Source organism: Pogona vitticeps, chromosome 6, assembly GCF_051106095.1.
Source record: "Pogona vitticeps strain Pit_001003342236 chromosome 6, PviZW2.1, whole genome shotgun sequence".
Taxonomy (NCBI): Eukaryota; Metazoa; Chordata; class Lepidosauria; order Squamata; family Agamidae; genus Pogona; species Pogona vitticeps.
The window spans coordinates 1,191,693-1,210,525 of NC_135788.1; the positions used below are offsets into that span (position 1 = coordinate 1,191,693).

Genomic DNA, 18,833 nt, shown 5'->3' on the forward strand with positions numbered 1-18,833 from the left:
CATCCGGCTCAGTTCCAAAGTCTGCCGTATTCGAGCAGGAGGCGGCCCTGGAGGCACCAAGGAATGTAGTGAGTGGAAGAATTTGCCTTGGTTTTGCCTTTGGTTTGTTTGTTGTTGTCCACACACACCCTTGGCTGTTCGTACCACCACCACCTCCTTCGGCTAGAATAAGAAGCATTTCCGGTGAATGGAGCCAAAGTTCAGGCTTTGGAGCTGAATGCAGCCTCCTCAAATTCCAGGCGGGTTGATCTCCTTGATCTTCATCTTCGGGTGGCCCTGGCCCCTTCCCCGTGGTGCCCGGGATTTTCCAGGCGTGGTGTGGAATGTTGATTCTGAAGCTGAAATGTCTCTCCTAAGACTTCATTACAGGTCCTAAGAGGAAAACGTTTCCGTTTTGTCTGACCCGTCACTAGAATGCCTCCCTGCTTCCAAGAACAGAGTCTAAAATACACTTGGTTAGAGAGAGATGAGTCACTCCATGGGAAGGTTGCTTGTCGCATTCCATGTCTTGTACCTGACGTGCCATCTATCTGTCAGGTCACTTTCCAATTTGAACTGTAGCCCTCAAGGAGCTCTGTGTGTGAAGTGGTTTACATGACCCAACCAAGGATTTGAACTCAGGCCTTCTGAGTTCTGCTTCAACACTATTCTGTACACCACACTAGCTCATTTTATGTCCTCCATGAAGGAAGGAGCTAAATCGGCCGCATCAACAGCCTCAGGATTCTCTCTCTCTCTCCTCCCCCCCCCCCATTTCTTCTCCTGGCAGCTGGAATTTCTTTCTCTTCTGTACAGTTTTGTTCATCCTCTTTTTCTCAATAAAAATGCAGCTCCTCCCCCTTCCCTTCCGTTGTTTCTTCTGTCTGGGTGGTGGTCAGGCATGGAAGGTTGTAAAAGGAAGATGTGTGATGTCTTTATCCTGCCTTTCCATGCACGCACACACCACCCCCCAGTGTTACTTTGCAAGGCAGCACTGAACCCAAATCCAGACTTTTTCTGATAGAGTAAGGTATCTGAATGTGCCTGCTGAATTTTTTATTAGGAAGGACACCCAAGGAGATGACAAGAAAGCGTCATGGCTCCGTGTTGTAGATTGTAACCCTTAATTTCCCTTTATTTTCTGTTAACCATCCACAGCTATTTGAGCCTAGCGGCTGTTTTCCTTTCTCATACCTAAGTGGCCAGTTGAGAAAAGGTCCTGCAGAAATCCCGAAATGGATCTTGTCATTTCTTCCTTGTGGTCTGTCTCTCGTACAAATATGTATGGTGGAGTCTTGTTTCCTAGAGCGACCACCCAGGTGCCTCTGAGAAGCTCCCAAGCCGGAGAGGAAAGCAGTCATGGCTCCCGAGAGACATAAATTCACCAACAAGCTACTTAACTCCTGTTAAAAAGTTGCTAATACCTCCTTTACAAGGTTTCACAGTTATCAACTGTGTAGGGTGTGAACGGTTTCACAAAATCGCTGCCTTAGTTATTGAATAGCACCCGTCATGTGATTTATGGCGTTTCACCATTTTGAGTTTCACTGCAAAGTCTGAAGAAGTGGACTTGGTCCCCAAAAGCTCACCTTAAAATAGAGCAGTTAGTGTTTAAGGTGCCACAGTGTTTCCATCTTCTTTATTTTATTTTGTTTAATTTCATTTTGCTTTTGTTTCATTTCCTGTCTGTTATACAGTGTGTTAAGTTTCTGACAAATGTCTTGTCTATTTGCTGAAAATTTTGACATCTGCATCATTCAGAGTGGAATAATGGGCCCCAAGGCAGTAATCTGTTCAGTTAGGATTTGTACCTTTTTTATTTTTTATGCAAAACTCAAGCCTGCTGGATGATAGTTTTTTTGAAGAAAAAAGAAAAAAGTCTGAAGTGTTCACTTATATAAGAACCCCACACCGTGATGCCATGGGTATAAGACGAGTCATAGAACAAGCCGAATCTCCCTTCTCTGAGGAGCACTCCTGGCAGAGGATTGATTTGAGCGAGATGGGCAGCCAGGCTTTCCCCTGTTTGATCAAATTCTCCATTGGGGTTTGAAAGGAACCTCCTCGAGAGGAGCGATCCGGCTCCTGTGAAAGGCTCCACTGATCCAGAGCTTGCAAAAGCAGCACAACCATCGCTTTCCCAGGAGGGAGGGTCCTTGTAGCAAGCCGAGGGGGGGGGAGAAGGTGGGATTGGTCTGCAAGGGGAAGGAAAGACACCGAGGGCTGAGAAAGCCTTTCTCAAGTGACACTGACTGAGAGGAGGGGAAGGAGGGAGGAGAACGTCTCCGTAACATGTTTATGGATTCCTTTCCAGATACTTAGCTTACCGCAATTTCATGATCGATACCTATCGCTTAAACCCTCAAGAGTACTTGACGAGCACGGCCTGCAGGAGGAACTTGACTGGAGACGTCTGTGCAGTGATGAGGTACTTCTTGCCTGCCCTTGCCTACAGAGGAAAGAAGGTGAAACCCAGCAAATTGCCCAGCTTTCTCAGTAGTGCCTGCTGTGAGAAAATGGTGGCAGGAGAAGGGGAGAGGGGCACAAGGGTCTGCAAGGTGGATGGTGTCAGATCGTGTGTTGAGGTGCACAAACACGGATGTCTGTGATCCCTCTCCTGCCCTTTTTCTATCTGCTGAGCTGGAAGAACATCCATGCACAAAAGATCTTCATGGGAAAAGCACGGGCTGTTTTTTCTGCTGTGCTGTGGCCTTTTCCACAGAGTATTTCTTAATACGGGGCTGGTCGTGACCTTCCAGACTCATGCCTAGCTGACATCAGCTCCAAGGCCAGGTCAGAGGGCAGGGCACTCAGTCTAGGAATAATGGGCTGATTGGAAAGAGAGGGGCCCTCCGATGGGATCTGCCCGCCTCTTCCCCACCCACGATGGGTGCAGACACGCTCCCAAAGGTGTGCCAAAACAATGGCACTGCTGGTACCCACCGCGTCTCCGAGGGGAGGGCATTCCACAGGATGCTCCGGCAGGAAAAGGGCTTCCCCCTAACGGTCTGTACCCAGGGGCAGGACACCATCATCTTGGTGATCACAGAGTCCTAGCATGACGGAGTCGGAAGGGACCTCTACGTCCATCTAGTCCAAGCCCCTGTTCCGTGCAGGAATCCACGTCAAAGCAGATCTGACAGAGGGTGGTCCCGTTTTCTTTCAAGTCTTTGAAGAATGCTATCCCGTCATCTCCCCTCCGTCTTCTTTTCTCAAAGTTAAACATGCCCTGTTCTTTCAGTCTTTCCTCATAGGGCAAATTTATGTCCTTCAGCTATTCAGGTCCCAAATTGTTCAGGGCTGTGTGTGTCACCATGAACGCCTTGAACTCAGGCCAGAAGTATATTGGCAGCCAGGACAGATCCTTCTGAACTGGTGTCACATGGGTTCTGAAGGATGTTCCTGTTAGCAATCGGGCTGCTGCCTGCTGCACCATCTTCAAGGGTAGCTCTACATAAGAGTGCACTGCAGTAGTCTAACTGGGGGGGTGAGGGGGGGAGTTACCAAGTCATCAGCTACTGTGGCCAGGTTCTAGATCAGAGATGCACCACTTTTTGGGCCCTGCTTCTGATGATGTTTAGAAGTTACACCTATGTATGCATACACAACCGTTGCAGAAGCCAAATTTCTTCCATGGAGCTCAAATCAAAGCCATGCTGCAGGGGAACATGGGTGGGATCCTGACAGAAGGCTGTGCATCTCTACAAGAGGCGCAGAAAAGCAGTTTTACAGCTTTTGTTGAAAATGTGCCAATTCTATTAGATCTTGTTGTCAGCCAAAGATCCTCATCACCTGTGCTAGCACAGACTGCGACGGCTCCCTCTTCTAAAGCATTGCTTTCCTGGCAATCAAAGCAGTTACTCTACTACAAGGAGGCAGCATCAGTTTTCACTGGGGTAGCCTCTGGGAGTCACAAGTGGGCGGATCTTCTCCCTCTCAGCCTAATGGCCAGGCCAGGCCCTGATAGATAGAGGACAGCATGCAAGGAGAGGTTGTTGAAGTGCCCAATTGCATTCTTTTTTTTTGGGGGGGGGGAAGGTTGCTGGTTGTGCAGACAAGGCCATTTTTGTGTACTTCATTGCTGTGGGAATAATGGGGATGCAAGCCAGATTGGGAGTTTCCTCGGGCCACCTCTGACCCTGAGCTCATCACCTCTCAGTTTCCAGTGCCTGTTGTATTCTTCTGGTGCAATTCTGCTTGTAGTTCTCATGATTTTCCCACCATTCTTTCTCTCTTCTGATGCCACCTAGGGTGCATGCTTTTCTGGAGCAGTGGGGACTCATTAATTACCAGGTGGATCCAGAAAGCCGGCCCATGGCCATGGGTCCCCCTCCCACCCCTCATTTCAACGTGCTTGCCGACACACCCTCGGGACTTGTGCCGCTTCACTTACGTACAGCTCAGGTAAGCATCCTGCTCATCTAAACATAATTTGTGGGTGCCATTTGTGGCACCTTGAATCAAACCAGTGTATCCCATTATGCACAGTCTGTGCGGTGAGAGGTTTTTGTAAAATCACACTTTGCAGCACCCATCAGTCCCTTGTGGGACTAGTTCTTACCGACTGGTATTTGCCAGCCTTTGCTTTTCCAGTTGTTTTGGAAATCAGTTCCCAGAAGAAGTCCCAGCTGGAATAGCTGTAGGTCATGGGGGGTGGTTTCTGAGAGCTGGTCTATAAAAAATCTGGAAGGCAGTGGTTTGGAGACCCTCTGCTGTAGAGAGTAAGCAGAATATGGTTCCTGAAAAGTGTCTTTTCTGTTACCTTTCACCCGTTTGGAAAATATTGAGACAGAAACGCTAAAACAAGTTTTCCTAACTCAACGCTCTGCTCTCCAGTGTGATGGGTGCCGCTCACATCCATGGGTGGTGCTGGGTGGCCATGAGAAGAAGCTGTAGTTGCAGCACATTCTAGAAGGCACCAGGTTAGGGTGGTGCTTTCCTAAGAAGTGGAGTATAATTTTATGCCCCCCCCCCAGTAGTGGCATGTCATTGTATCTTAAAATTGGTTGGCAGCTATGGAGGGTTTAGGGCAGCCAACCTTTTTCTGGTCAGGGCCTTAAACAGTGTGAAAAGGTGACTCAGGAGAAGTCGCGTAACCTTATACGGTGGTATGTGAATCATTGTTTCCAGTCTGTGGCCCCCTTCGAATGTGCCGGGGGGCCAGGGGCCATACGGCACCCATTGAGAATGGCTGGTTTAGGGCAGTGCTTCTCAAACCTGGGTCCCTAGATGTTCTTGGACTGCAACTCCCAGAAGTCCTGAGTCCAAAAACATCTGGGGACCCAGTTTGAGAACTACAAGTTTATGGGACCATTTTTGCCTTCCCTTAGGCCTTAAAAGGACCACATCCTTCTGTACTCCTACCCCCCCCCCCCACCTCCGAGAGAGAGATTTGGCTTACAGTGTTAAATCACCTCCCCCAAAGTCTTTGGGGATGCAATTTGCCATTGTTGAGCCAGTCTTTTTTCCTCTGGTTATTGCAGGGGTTGCGCTGGGGGCCCTGAAAGGGACCCTCGTGTCCTGTGGATAGCCGTTTGCCCACTCCTGTCTTTAAGACCCTTTGGTAGTCCTTTGTCAGTGGGCAAGTGACCCTGAAGCTGCCAAGTCAGTCCTTTCTTCTGAGAGCAGATTCTGTAATTCTTCGTGGGTCTGTGTGTTTGGTGTCCAGCAGATGAAGCATAAATGCTGCTCCTGAGAACGCACGCGTGGTAGTGACAGGAATGCTGTGAGGGGTCTTGTGTAGATTCCACATTTTTATCATGTCCTGTACATCATGCAGGGTGATGGCTTCCTGGTCCCAGTGTTTTCATTTCCTCCTTTGTGTTCTGATAAGCTTTGCGTTTCTTTCACTTAGGTTCCAGCAGCTCAGCAAATGTTGAATTTTCCTGAGAAAAACAAGGAGAAGCCTACAGACATGCAGAACTTTGGACTCCGCACGGACATTTACTCAAAGAAGACATTAGCCAAGGTAAGGCTTTAGATATTTTTTTCCCCTCTTTGTTCCAGAAAGGCCGAAAGGGGTCAGGTTCCCAGTGTGGAAATGGCTGTTTCGGTATCTAACCTTTGAACTCCCTCCTGAGGAATCATCCTTCTCCATTATGATTAAGATCTATATTTCAGTGGACGGATATATAGCTGCAATGCAAGCATCCATACTGCTCTCCCTTCAGCCTATCTAGGATGGAGTGTCAGTGGCTGGTCTGAGGGCTGCAGTGATAGGAGAACCATCCGGAGATACTCTCTGAACTTTTGAAGTGTTTCTGAACACACCTGAATCATGTCCCCAGGAGGCTCGTGACCATTTGAAAGCTGGCTGCTATATTTGGAGATTGGGAGGGAAGCAAACAGATGATCCAGGCAGGGGTGCAATGGTGCGTGGGGGGAACCGTTCCTAGCCCCAGGGTTTATTTCCTTCCCCAGGATTTTACAGGTCCCTTCTTCATAGCTATTGCTGGCCTGAGGCACCAGGTTCATTAATTTGGCTTTGATTACCTATTTACTGCCTGTTGAGTGAACCAAGATTTACCCCAGTTTTAGGACGAGGATGGCTGAGTTTCTGTGTGGCCTCTCCCTCTTCCCCTAGCACCCCCACCCCCTGAAAGGAATCTTGATTTCCAAAACAGGCAACTCTCAGTTCACCTTAGCCTTCCATCCTTCTGAGGTTGGCAAATTGAGTAGCCGACTCGGGCAATGTGTATCCTGCACAATTAATTTGTAAAGTGCCCAGAGAAGGCTTTAAGTGTGATGGAGCAGTATATAAGCAGCACACTTTTTTTGCTTATTTTAAAATGCTCTTTATTAAAGAAAGTTAATAACAGCAACACTAACCTAAAATGTGTATACATACAATACAATACAGCTATAATTCCCCACCTGTTCCACCATCACCCTCCAGACTAGGTAACCAGAAATATCCTTTTAATCCCTTTTCAGCCCACTCCACTCCAAAAATACATTGATTCTTCTGCTGGCTGATGACCTCTCTGGTTCACAAAGACATACTCCAAATATAAATTCCACACCTCTTTAAAATCGTTATGGTTTGTCATTCCCCTTCTTACTCTCATTTCACATGTTAGTTCAACATTAATCGCTAAACTCCACATTTTTTGTACCAGTCTTCAAAATTAATTTGCTTGTTACTTTTCTAATTCTTTGCAAATATTAATCTCTCTTTTTTTGCTTTTTCAGAGCAAAAGTGCAAGCGCTGGGCGGGAATGGACAGAACAAGAGACGCTGCTGCTCCTTGAGGTAAGAGACGGGAAAGGTTTCAAAGCGGGAATTTTAATGGGGCAAGGAGGCTGCTGGGTGAAATTTGCAATACGTCTGAAGAAGGGGACTTGTTTGTGAAAACTCACATTAAAATAAAGCAGTTTGTCTTTAAGGTGCCACCACATTTTGGTCTTCACTTTTTTATTTCTGTTTTGGTTTTGCCCGACTCGAAATCGTTTGTCGCTCCTGACTTAAAAGCCTTCTCAGCTTGTGTAGAGCCATGTGCGATGCTCACAGCTTTCGAGCAACACTAGAGGCTGTCAGAGGAAGCTGTTAATGCTGGCGCTGAAAGCAGAGCCGTTCTTGACATGCAGATGGAGCGCCCGTTCCAGGAGGACACGTTTGTCCACTTGTTTTAGGAAGGCAGCTTTTTAATTGTTTGTTCCATTTATTACTAGTGCCACACACGAATGGGGCAGTAAATAAATCTATGAAATAAATAAATAATCAGAAAGAGAGGGTGTGTGGGTGTTCGTGTGGGTGGGTGTGTTTGTTCCCGCTCCACAAATGCATTCCTTAGAGTGGCCCGCTATGCCTGGTCCCGATGCTCCACAGCACTCAATCATTCTTCCCTGATGTTTCTGTAAATTGCATGGAACGTGGCTTCTCTAATACAGCAGTCTCCAACATTTTTGGGGCCGCGGACCGGCTGAGCCTCTGAGGAAGGCGGGGCACACACACCCATGCTTGCCTGCTCTCGGGCACATGTGCGAAGGGGTGGGGGAGCACTTATACCGCCGGTGGCATGCATGCACAAAGCAGCTATGGGGAGGGGAGTGCGTGCGTGCAGGGCGGGAGGTCTGTCTCCGCAGCCCGGTCCGGCTCAGGCCACGGACCGGCACTGTGGGGGTTGTCGACCTCTGCTCTAATACACAGAGGTGTGTGTTGGTTTGGGTTTTTTTTTTAGGTGGGAGAAAGAGGTGGGAAGGGGTTCTTTTCCCAAGGCCCCCTCCTCCTGCTGACTGTATTGTGGGTATTGGCGGGGTCCGAGAGATGGCCTCTAATGGGGAAAAACCTGCAGGAAAAAGGTAGTTCTTCAGTGGCCCAGACCAGACACGACAAGCAATCCTGTTCATGGGATGCCACACGCCTGGCTGGGATTGCCTCACGATCGGAGGCAGGTCTGTGGCAGAGATCATGAGTCGCTGAGTGCCTCTACTGCCCAGACGGACAAAGCAGGACGGTCGTCTGTCTTTCCCGCCCAGGCGGCTTCCACTGGGCCAGAGGATGTGCTGCCACCGCTGCGGGCGGGTGGAGAGCCTTCCCCGGTCTTTCCCGTCGACGTTGCCTTGTCTGGTTCCTGATCTGCTGCAGGCTTGTGTCCTGGCCGCCCCCAGCAGTGAGCGAGGAAACCGGAGTCTCTTCAGAAAGCCGTCTGAGTGGCTCTCTGTGCAACTCTTCAGTACTTTGAAATCTCTCCTTTGCCAGATGACTGCCTCCTGAGGCACACTGGCAAGTATGATGATGACCCTGGGAGATTTTTTTTCATTGTTCAGCACCAGACGAGTAGTAAACACCAGCTGTGCTGTTTTTCTGAGCAGGCCTAATTTTCCTCTGTATCGCAGCAATACGGAGGCCTTCCAAGAACAGTATTTGCATACGTCGTGGCTTGCTATGAACGGGGAAATCTTGGCTGACTTTTAGTCTTTGAACACACCAGATACCCTCTCTCCAAGCTTGCCAGGCGGTGCCAGTTAATTGGCTGTTTAAGACATTTTTTATTCTGCTTTTGAGTTTAAAAGGAATGTGGAACTGTCAAAAGATACAAAAGAACTGGCTGATCAAACAGTAGAACAGTGATCTACCGGATTGCTGACTGGGGCTGGTCTCAGGGATCACATAAACCCCGTTATAGCAGCTCCACTGGCTGCCAATCCGTTTCCAGACATGGTACAGACTGCTGGTTATGGCTTCCCAAGAGACATATGGCTTGGGTCCAAACTATCTCAAAAACTGTGTCTCCCATTATGAGCTTGCTCAGGTACAGTGTTAAGATCATCAGAGGAGGCCTTTCTCTTGGTCCCGCCACCTTCACAGATGTGTTTGGTGGGGACACAAGACAGTCCATCAAGTCCCTCCTGCAATAGGCTTGTAAAGTTCAGCCGCTGGGGGCACGTGATCCTTCTTGATAACGAGGTGGTCCATTCTTCTCCCCTAGTTTGCAGGAGAGGGAACGGGGAGGTGGCTGTTAGCTCAAAGGACAACAGAATAGGATTAATTTTGCTAGATTGAAATGGATCTAGATAATCCTTTTGTCTGGGAAATGGGGAAGAAGTTGCCGTATCTTAGGATAAATAAGGCCGGCACTGCTTTGATGATCAACACAGGAACAAGTCTAAAATAATAGGATTTAACAAACCTGACCGTGTCTGATGGTTTAAGTGTTTGTGTTGATAAGATAATTTACATCCGCCTTATATGTTACAGCTTCATTGTTGTTAGACGTGTGAGTAGCGTAGAGCAGTGATTTCCAGAAAGATATGATAATGTGGTTTGTTAGCAGTCCAGAGGTGTCTTGTTGATCTTAAGCTTCCAAATCTGAAAAGAGGCTCAATGATACAGGGAGTATCTGAGCAAAATGGAATGGTTGCTATGCCGATTAGCGAGGAGACTTCCTAACTGCTAATTTATCGGAGGGCCGTTCCTCTGATGCCTCCGGCAGAAGGAAAACCCTCAGCCTGTGCTCAGATTTGGCACTCTGTACACAATTAACTTTTTTCCTTTCACTTCCTCTTTAAATATCAAGGTAGACAATAAAGAGCAGCTCAGTTTGTATTTAGCTTTCCTGCATATGAAGCAGCTCTGCTCGAAATCATCGGAGTGCCTAGGAGCAAATGCAGATGCCAGCAGGCTTCAAAAAATAGATGCCGAAACTGGTTCTCGCCTGTCTACTCTGGTTTGCTTGGCATGGAGCAGAATTATTCTTCCTTCGGCTTTAATTACTCTCAGGTCTTAGAGAACAGTTTCATGAAGTTGTTTGAAACTGCTTTTATTATAATATAATAATAAGCTTATTAGAAGAGGAAAGGACTGTGGGGGAACGGAAGTAAATGTACCTGCTGAATAGAAAACAAAGGTTAGAATGTGACAAGATAAATGTTGTCTTTGGGGAAAAATTAGCTGGCTGCCAGCATAGGTAGGTAGGAAGGATCCAAGCCCTTGACCAGGAGCTTCCTCGGCAGCTGAGCCTGCGACGCACAGCCAGACAGCTGAGCCCATGCCTCCAGTTTCGGGAATTCATGTTTGACCAGGGCAGCCCCTCAAGGCCTTCCCCGCCTGCTTGCCTTTGGAGCCTCTGCAGAGCTCCCCTGGGGGGGGGGGGTTCTCTGTGTGTTTGTGGGTCGGGGTGGGTGGTCCTGCCCTGCTTTGGGAGGCTGCTGTTCCCCTAGCACGAAGGGAGGAAGGGAGGAAGAGAAAGAGGGGAGGGAAGGAAGGACAAGAGAGAGGAATGAAGAAGCTGATACAGGGAGGAAAGAAGAGAAAGAGTAGAAGGAAGGGAGGGAGGAGCTGATAAAGGAAGGAAGGAAGAGAAAGAGAGAGGAAGGGAGGAAGTTTTGATGGTCACAGGCAGTTCTGCCCCTTTGTCAAGGGTTCTGAAGTGGTTCTGGAAAGGATGCTAGAATATCATTCCAGCATGCGATCTAGGTTGAGTAGACCTCGCCTCCCCATTATTTCTTGGACCTGCCCTGTGGAGCGAGGGGGCTTCTGGCTCTCAACTGACTGAAACCTGAGAACGTCCCTGTTCTCTTAGTTGCCAGTCTCCTTCCCCAGCCCTGATGAGGGAAGGACACTATTTCTTGGCAACACTGTCAACCCCAGCTACAGTCAGATGCAGTCGAAAGGCATGTGCCCAACACTTCCTCTTTTCTGACAAGCTACCACGCAAAACAAGTGGAGGTGGAGGTTGAAATAAATCCATATCTGTGTCTTCCCACCAGCTTCTGACCCTGTGTGAGAAGCTGCTCCTTAAGGAACATTCACAGAGCGCTCAGGTCCTGTCATCAACGGACAGGTTGATTCGCCACACAAGCAAGACATGCACAGACGTCCGTAGTAAAAAGCAAGAGAGGAACATACTTTGATCAGAAAAGGTTCAGCTGTTTAGAAACCAGTAAATAAAGTAAGGCCTCCAGCTCCCTTAAGACTGAATTTTTTTTTTCAAATGCTGAGGTTAGAAGCATTCTGGTTTTCAGCTGGGCTTTCCGTCAGTTTGTCTTTTCTTGCATCCAGATTGCCTTCAGCCATATATGCAAACAGTTGTACTTAAAGCTTCATTTCTCTGTCTTAAATGAGAAACCTTTAACGGGGCCAACTGAAAACAGTAATGCCAGGGAAAGGTGGCCAGCAACCGGGAAAGAGGATGAGCGAGCATGAGGTGGATTGGCTCCCTCAAGGAAGCCACAGGGTTTGAGTTTGCAAGAGCTGATCAGGGCTGTTGAGGACAGGACATTTTTGAGATAGCTCCTCCCTAGGGTCGCCATGAGTCAGAGACGTCTTGACGGCAGGGAGCAGCGACTGACAAGCAGGTGACCATCAAAAGAATTGGGGGAGGCGTCCTTGGAGTCGAGCCTCCTTCCCCTGCCATCACTTGTCCTCTCCGAGATGTGGTCCATCTCTCGCAAGAGGGAAAGTGAGGCCACGGGAACACAAGGGGACAGAGGCTGGCTCAACAGATGTGCATCTCCAAAGGTTTGGCTCACTTTGTAAGGTGACTCTCTATCGTTGCCTTGTTTACGGCCCTGTGCTGTCCAGCGTCTTTGGAGAATGTTTATCCTATGATTCCGATGAACGGGTTTGATACGTGTGACTTTGTTGCCAGTCCCTCCTGTTACCCTGATCTTGCATCTTCCTTTCTTGAATATACATTGTACTTGTGATAGCTTTCTCTCCTTTGATATTTCAGTGTGAACATCTGTTGTTCTTCCTTTCGTATGAAAATTAGCAAAAATCAATTAAAATACCTTTTTTCCCCTCCCCAAAAGTGCTTGGGCACATATAGTTGCCTCCTTCTAATCTCCATAGGACTCTAAATTGTTTTTTAATTGCCTGAACTAATCTTCCTCGGCGTGTCCTGTTTGTTCGTTTTTAATATTGTTCTCTCTTTATTTTTTGGGGGGGGGGAGAGTTTGTTTTTCTTGTGTATTTTGCACTTCCAGGCTTTTTGAAACCAGCTGCCTTGATCGGATGGTTTGTATATATATTTCTGCCTTTGAAAACCTGCTTTCCTCTCTCTTTTGCAGGCTCTGGAGATGTACAAGGATGACTGGAATAAAGTTTCTGAGCATGTGGGAAGCCGCACCCAGGACGAGTGTATTCTTCATTTCTTGCGGCTTCCCATTGAGGATCCTTATTTGGAGAACTCGGATGCCTCCCTGGGGCCTTTGGCTTACCAGCCGGTGCCTTTTAGCCAATCTGGAAACCCTGTCATGAGCACGGTGGCTTTTCTGGCATCTGTTGTGGATCCCCGGGTGGCGTCTGCTGCAGCTAAAGCAGCTTTAGGTGGGGTGTTGCCTTCTTCCCCCCCCCCCCCCTTTTACAATCTCGTCTGGTAAGGTCTTAGAATCTCGCTTGGTGGTGCTGGCTTAGTCTTAGATTTGAAGAAAACTCACAGCGGTGCCTTTGGTTGGCCCCTCAAAGTAATTCACTGAAAATTACTTGGGTAGAATTGCTTGGAAAGGTTGAGCAAAGCTAATGCTGTACACAGGCAGGCTGGCTGGCCGGTTCAGAGAAGCCACCTGATCCCTGCCTTGCGCTCTCTCTCTCTCTCTCCTATCATTCAACTTAATGGGTTAACGTTAGTAAAATACGGCTTGAGCCAAGTGCTACCAAAATGTCAGGCGATGACTTGTCGGTGTTGTAGCTCAACAAAAATAACTTCAAAAGGCCCTGGCTCACCTGTTAGGAATGCTTTGAGTTCTCCTGTCAGCCCCAAGTCTTAATTCTGCTTTCATGAAGGCTCCCCATGATGCCGTATGGAGGACGGATGAATAAAATTGTCCTTGTATTATTTATTGTTTCTGTCCATGGAGTTTTCTTGGCAGAGATACTGGAGTGGCTTGCCAGTTCCTGCTCCAGGTGGATCGCGTTTAGTCAGAACTCTCCACTAGGACCTGTCCGTCTTGGGTGTTCCTGCACGGCATAGCCCATTGCTTCTCTGAATTACTCAAGCCCCTTCGCCATGACAAAGCAGCAATCCGTGAAGGGGCCAGTGGAGTTGATGGCATTGGAGTGGTACTATTTAAAATCTTAAAAGATGATGCTGTTAAGGTGCTACACTCAATATGACAGGAACTTTGGAAAACTGAGCAGTGGCCAGAGGATTGGAAAAGATCAGTCTACATCCCAGTCCCAAAGAAGGGAAGTGCCAAAGAATGCTCCAACTACCGTACAATTGCACTCATTTCACACACTAGCAAGTTTATGCTCAAAATCCTAAAAGATAGGCTTCAGCAGTATGTGGACCGAAAACTCCCAGAAGTACAAGCTGGATTTCGAAGGGGCAGAGGAACTAGAGACCAAATTGCTAACATGCGCTGGATTATGGAGAAAGCCAGAGAGTTCCAGAAAAACATCTACTTCTGCTTCATTGACTACGCAAAAGCCTTTGACTGTGTGGACCACAACAAACTATGGCAAGTCCTTAAAGAAATGGGAGTGCCTGACCACTTTATCTGTCTCCTGAGAAACCTATATGTGGGACAGGAAGCAACAGTTAGAACTGGATATGGAAGAACTGATTGGTTCAAAATTGGGAAAGGAGTACGACAAGGCTGTATATTGTCTCCCTGCTTATTTAATGTCTATGCAGAATACATCATGCGAAAGGCAGGACTGGATGAATCCCAAGCAGGAATTAAGATTGCTGGAATAAATATCAGCAACCTCAGGTATGCAGATGATACCACTCTGATGGCAGAAAGTGAGGAGGAATTAAAGAACCTTGTAATGAGAGTGAAAGAGGAGAGCGCAAAAAATGGTCTGAAGCTCTACATCAAAAAAACTAAGATCATGGCCACTGGTCCCATCACCTCCTGGGAAATAGAAGGGGAAGATATGGAGGTAGTGACAGATTTTACTTTTTTGGGCTCCATGATCACTGCAGATGGAGACAGCAGCCACGAAATTAAAAGATGTGTATTTATTGGGAGGAAAGTGATGAAAAACCTTGACAGCATCTTAAAAAGCAGAGACATCACCTTGCTAGCAAAGGTCTGCATAGTGAAAGCTATGGGTTTTCCTGTAGTGATGTATGGAAGTGAGAGCTGGACCATAAAGACGGCCGACCGCCGAAGAATGGATGCCTTTGAATTGTGGTGCTGGAGGAGGCTCTTGAGAGTCCCCTGGACTGCAATGAGAACAAAACCTATCCGTTCTGAAGGAAATCAATCCTGAGTGCTCACTGGAAGGACAGATCCTGAAGCTGAGGCTCCAATACTTTGGCCATCTGATGAGAAGAGAAGACTCCCTGGAAAAGACCCTGATGTAGGGAAAGTGTGAGGGCAAAAGGAGAAGGGGACGACAGAGGACGAGATGGTTGGACAGGGTCATTGAAGCGACCAACATGAAAAGCAATACTAAGCCGAAAAGAACTTGGGAGCTGAGTTTTCCTCTCCGGCATCTTTCTCCCTGTATATCCGGCTGTGAACAGCCTTGCCCTCTCTCTCTGTCCTGTTTTCTTGATCAGTCCATTCAAAATGCCAGCGCTAAAATTATCCTCCATTAATGTCTTCATGTTTCATCTTGGTGCTTGCGGTGCTCCCCTGTGGCTTCAGCTTCACGCTGCTGGACATTAATTTCAGGGTTCTCTGTCTGCACTGACGCCCATCTCTTTCCACATTTCCCTTCCTTCTGTTCTGCTAACTTGTCACAGTCACTTTTGTTAGCCCACCATCAGCTCCTTTTATCCCCTGCCTTGGAGCTTCCCATGTTAAATAAATATTTGATTAACAAGAGCAACAACGGTAGTAAAAGTTTTACCAAGTTTCGCTACTGCTGCTGGTGCTGGTGATCTGCCAAGCCCATATTTTAATGTTTCTTTGGTTTGTTGATGCACGATTTTGAAAAACCTTGTCACGAAGAGCAGACTTATTACTCTTTGTCCTTTGATTCTTTGGCAGAGGAATTTTCCCGAGTCCGAGAGGAGGTACCGCTGGAATTAGTGGAGGCCCATGTCAAAAAAGTGCAGGAGGCTGCCCGGCTCTCTGGAAAAGTGGATCCCACTTATGGACTGGAGAGCAGCTGCATCGCTGGAACAGCACCCGATGAGCCAGAGAAACCTGGTAGGTTTTCTTGTGGTTGGTTTTGGCATCTTCTGCCCTTTACCGCCCAACTACCGCGAATTTGTTTTATTCTGTCAGCCGAAGGAAAGCAGCTTGCTCCAGGTCCGAGAGGAGAAGGGATGACAGAGAAGAAGGTTAAGAAGGTTGCGGGCCACTGAGAACATTGCAGTGGGAGGACTGTATCACAGTAGTAACGGTGGTGCTTGAATGTTTTTTTAAATGGTGGTTGTTTCCCGAGAGGTAGCCGTGTCAGTCTGTTTCAGAACATGTACTAAAATAGAGGGTGGGTGAGTGGAGGGTTTCCTTCTTTATTTCGGTTAGTACAAAGATAGTGTGAAAACTGATACCCTGTAATCATTGTTTCCTCCATCACTCTTAGGCTCAAGGAAAATGATTTTAGTGTATTTGGAAAGTTGGAATTGTCCTTAATGCATTTCTTAAAGAGGTGTGAGTAGGCATTGGATCTATACCATAGAAATGTTGGGTTGGGTTGCCAATGGCGTGTTTATACTCAAGATGCTTCTGCTGAAAGACTTCAGGTTTATGCTTTGAGTTTAATCGAGATTATTCGGTTCCCCCCGTTGAGATTAATGGTCCGGTCGCCTCTGTAAAACAGCTCCCTGAAAAGGCAAGGGTGGGTTTATGAAATCATCTGGGGTCAGAACAAGCCGATGTCACAGCACATCCGGGTGCCACCTCCATCCTCTTCCTTCTCAGTCTTAGAGAACAGGTTGCTGTAATGCAGTTGTAACCACACCTTGGAGAAGATCTTGTTCTGCTTTCATGTGCTACCTGTCTCTCTTTGGGGCTCCAAATGAACGTGGAAGGTTGTGAGCAGCAGCAGCACATGGTCTGCTGGTGCAGATATTATTCCAGCGGAGAGAAAGCTGCCTTGCCCATAATCAGACCTTTGGCAATCCTAGCCCTTGCCCTCTAAGGCTGCCTTTCCCAGCCACAGTCGCCTTGTCCTGGAATTATGGGAGTGACCCTCCAGCAATTCTGGACATTGCCCGGTTGGAGAAGGCCGGGCAGAGGTTGTGCCCACCTGTGCTCTTTGAGACCTTCTTTTCAACTGGGATGTGACAAGGACGTCAACCACCGAGCAATATTCATCGTGCTGTGTATTGCAGGGGAAATCAGCTGAGAAGGCCTGTCAGGTAGACTTTTGCAGTCTGTCTGAATATATAAGCTTTGAGGCAGACGGGCTGCAGTGCGCGGCAGTTAAATTTGTTAGCACCCCGTGACGTTGGAGACTGACCTGTGGCAGAGCCTTTCCCAGGCCACAGTAAAAAGACATGGAACATCGATGGTTTCTGAATGAGGGAAAAAAATGAATGTTGTTGTTTTTTAATAATGAACGTTAGCCAGCTAATCTGATTGATATTGATCTGTGACTAATAGAATAAATTAGGGCAGGAGCAGATGGCTCACTCTGGGGGGGGGGGGAGTGGCTTAGCAAGATTGAATTGGGTCACTTGGCGGTCTGCGGTGCGTCTGCGCTGAAGCAGCTCTTTGCCCAAAGGCACGTTCGGTTGTGGGGGGCGATACAAGTGGGCAACAGCAGAGATTCGTGGCATGTGCCTGCCCCAAACGCTCCTCATAGATCTGTGCAGCTAAAATGGATGGAGGTTGCTTATGCCATTAATGCTCTAGAGAGCTAAAAACGCTTCCTGTGGGGAGGCGCTTTCTGTGTTAATTAATAGAGTGGAAAAATAAAGTCCTCAGAGCATGCCTGCTCATCTCTGCCTAAATCAAAGAGGTGTGTCGGTTGGAGGACGTAATGTTACGTGTGGCCTGGGAGCAGCTTGTGATCTTTTCTGTCCATTCTGGCTCGGGTTTGCGTGGTGAACTCGGGAGGCCCTAGATCGTTTAGCTGAGCCACGAGATAGAGGGCCTTGTAGGCGAAGAACCTGCAAGTGATCGTTGCTGCCCATCCCATTCTGCCAACATGGCCTAATATGAGAGGCTGGACGTGTGAAGGGGTAACCAGGTTCTGGGCAGGCGCAGGGGGACAGAGGCTTGGGTTCAGGAGAAGTTGGTCGCGCGCTTCGTTGTATGCACTCCAGAATCGTTTTCGCCCAGCATATGAGAAGGTACAAGTTAGCAGTTGCACAGCTTGCGTTCCGTTTAGAGCTGTAATTTGGATGTAAAAGATTTGTCTTTAAACAAAGAGCCAGAAAAGGCACGTGGGAAGCTTTTGTAAGGAAAACACTGGAAGAAAGCTTCCTTGGAAGATGTGCGCCTTGGTTGTCGTCCCTGCAAATTTTGCTCGAAAAAAGGTAATAGGGCCCCTCCCTTTATCAGCTTCCAAGAGGACGGTCAGATAAGTTAATGGGGCCTATTATTATCCTGAGTGAATCCTTTGGAACTGGTTATCGGTTTCAGAACTATAGCCAGATCTGCCTTGTTGGGGGGGGGGATAGGTTGGGCTTATAGCTTGTTTTTAAAGTGACCGGACAGTGAGGAAGCTATCAACCTGCTTTTGACTTGGTGGTCTGGAACAGGCAGAAATCGTTTCTCTGTTGTCTTGGTGTGAACGATAGAGGGGGAGGAGGAGGATTGGGTTTTAAGCCCTCCCTAGGTATTTCAGAGATGGCTATAGGAAGTTGAGTCCGACTGCTTCTTCCTCTCACCCAGTCAGCCAGCCAGCCAGGGGCTTCGCTCGCCGTCGCTCTCCCCAGGCAGAGGAAGGGCTTTTCTTTTTTATTCTGAGATGCCACGAGTTACATTTGAAACCTGCTGCCTGGTGGGCACACTGTTCCCACCACCACCACCACCACAGTGTGGACTCTCTTTTCTTTCCCGTGTTTTTTGTCACAGACAGGATTGCATGTTCTGTGACCCGGAAGGCCCCCATTGGCCGCCGTACCAATTCTGTGAAACAAAGGCATTGCACACGTTTGCTGCTCAGCTCTTCTTGTTGCTTTTGCCTGCCGAAGGAGCCTAGGGGTTAGGCCAGCTAAACGTCCTTTTTGCTTTCTGCACCTAAGTTTCGAAGTGCATCAAGGCTGCCTTTTGTGTTCCAGACCTGTGGTTCCCAACCTTGGGTCACCCAGGTGTTCTTGGACTGCAACTCCCCAAAACCCTGGCCAGCAGAGCCGGAGGTGGTGAAGGCTTCTGGGAACTGCAGCCCAAAAAACACTTGGGAATAATTGCTCTAGACTGATGAACTAAAAGCAGCGGGTGTAGGGGCCCCTGCCTTCTGTGCCAGACGTCACATCCTCTTTCTCTTTTTTTCCTGAAGGGCAGTCTCTAGGCTAAGGAGTATGCACAGCTGTGCACATAGCGTTACCTGAAGCAGAA

General features: G+C 48.0%; 1 protein-coding gene across 1 annotated transcript in view; it reads left to right on the forward strand.

Moving 5' to 3' along the window:
• SMARCC1 (SWI/SNF related BAF chromatin remodeling complex subunit C1) overlaps nucleotides 1-18,833 on the forward strand; it is a 79,375-nt gene that overhangs the window by 35,346 nt on the left and 25,196 nt on the right. The window contains exons 16-21 of the mRNA XM_073002706.2: nucleotides 2,294-2,407; nucleotides 4,230-4,383; nucleotides 5,834-5,947; nucleotides 7,171-7,230; nucleotides 12,492-12,750; nucleotides 15,369-15,530. Coding sequence (XP_072858807.2) covers nucleotides 2,294-2,407; nucleotides 4,230-4,383; nucleotides 5,834-5,947; nucleotides 7,171-7,230; nucleotides 12,492-12,750; nucleotides 15,369-15,530 — 863 coding nt within the window. The remainder of the gene's footprint in view (nucleotides 1-2,293; nucleotides 2,408-4,229; nucleotides 4,384-5,833; nucleotides 5,948-7,170; nucleotides 7,231-12,491; nucleotides 12,751-15,368; nucleotides 15,531-18,833) is intronic.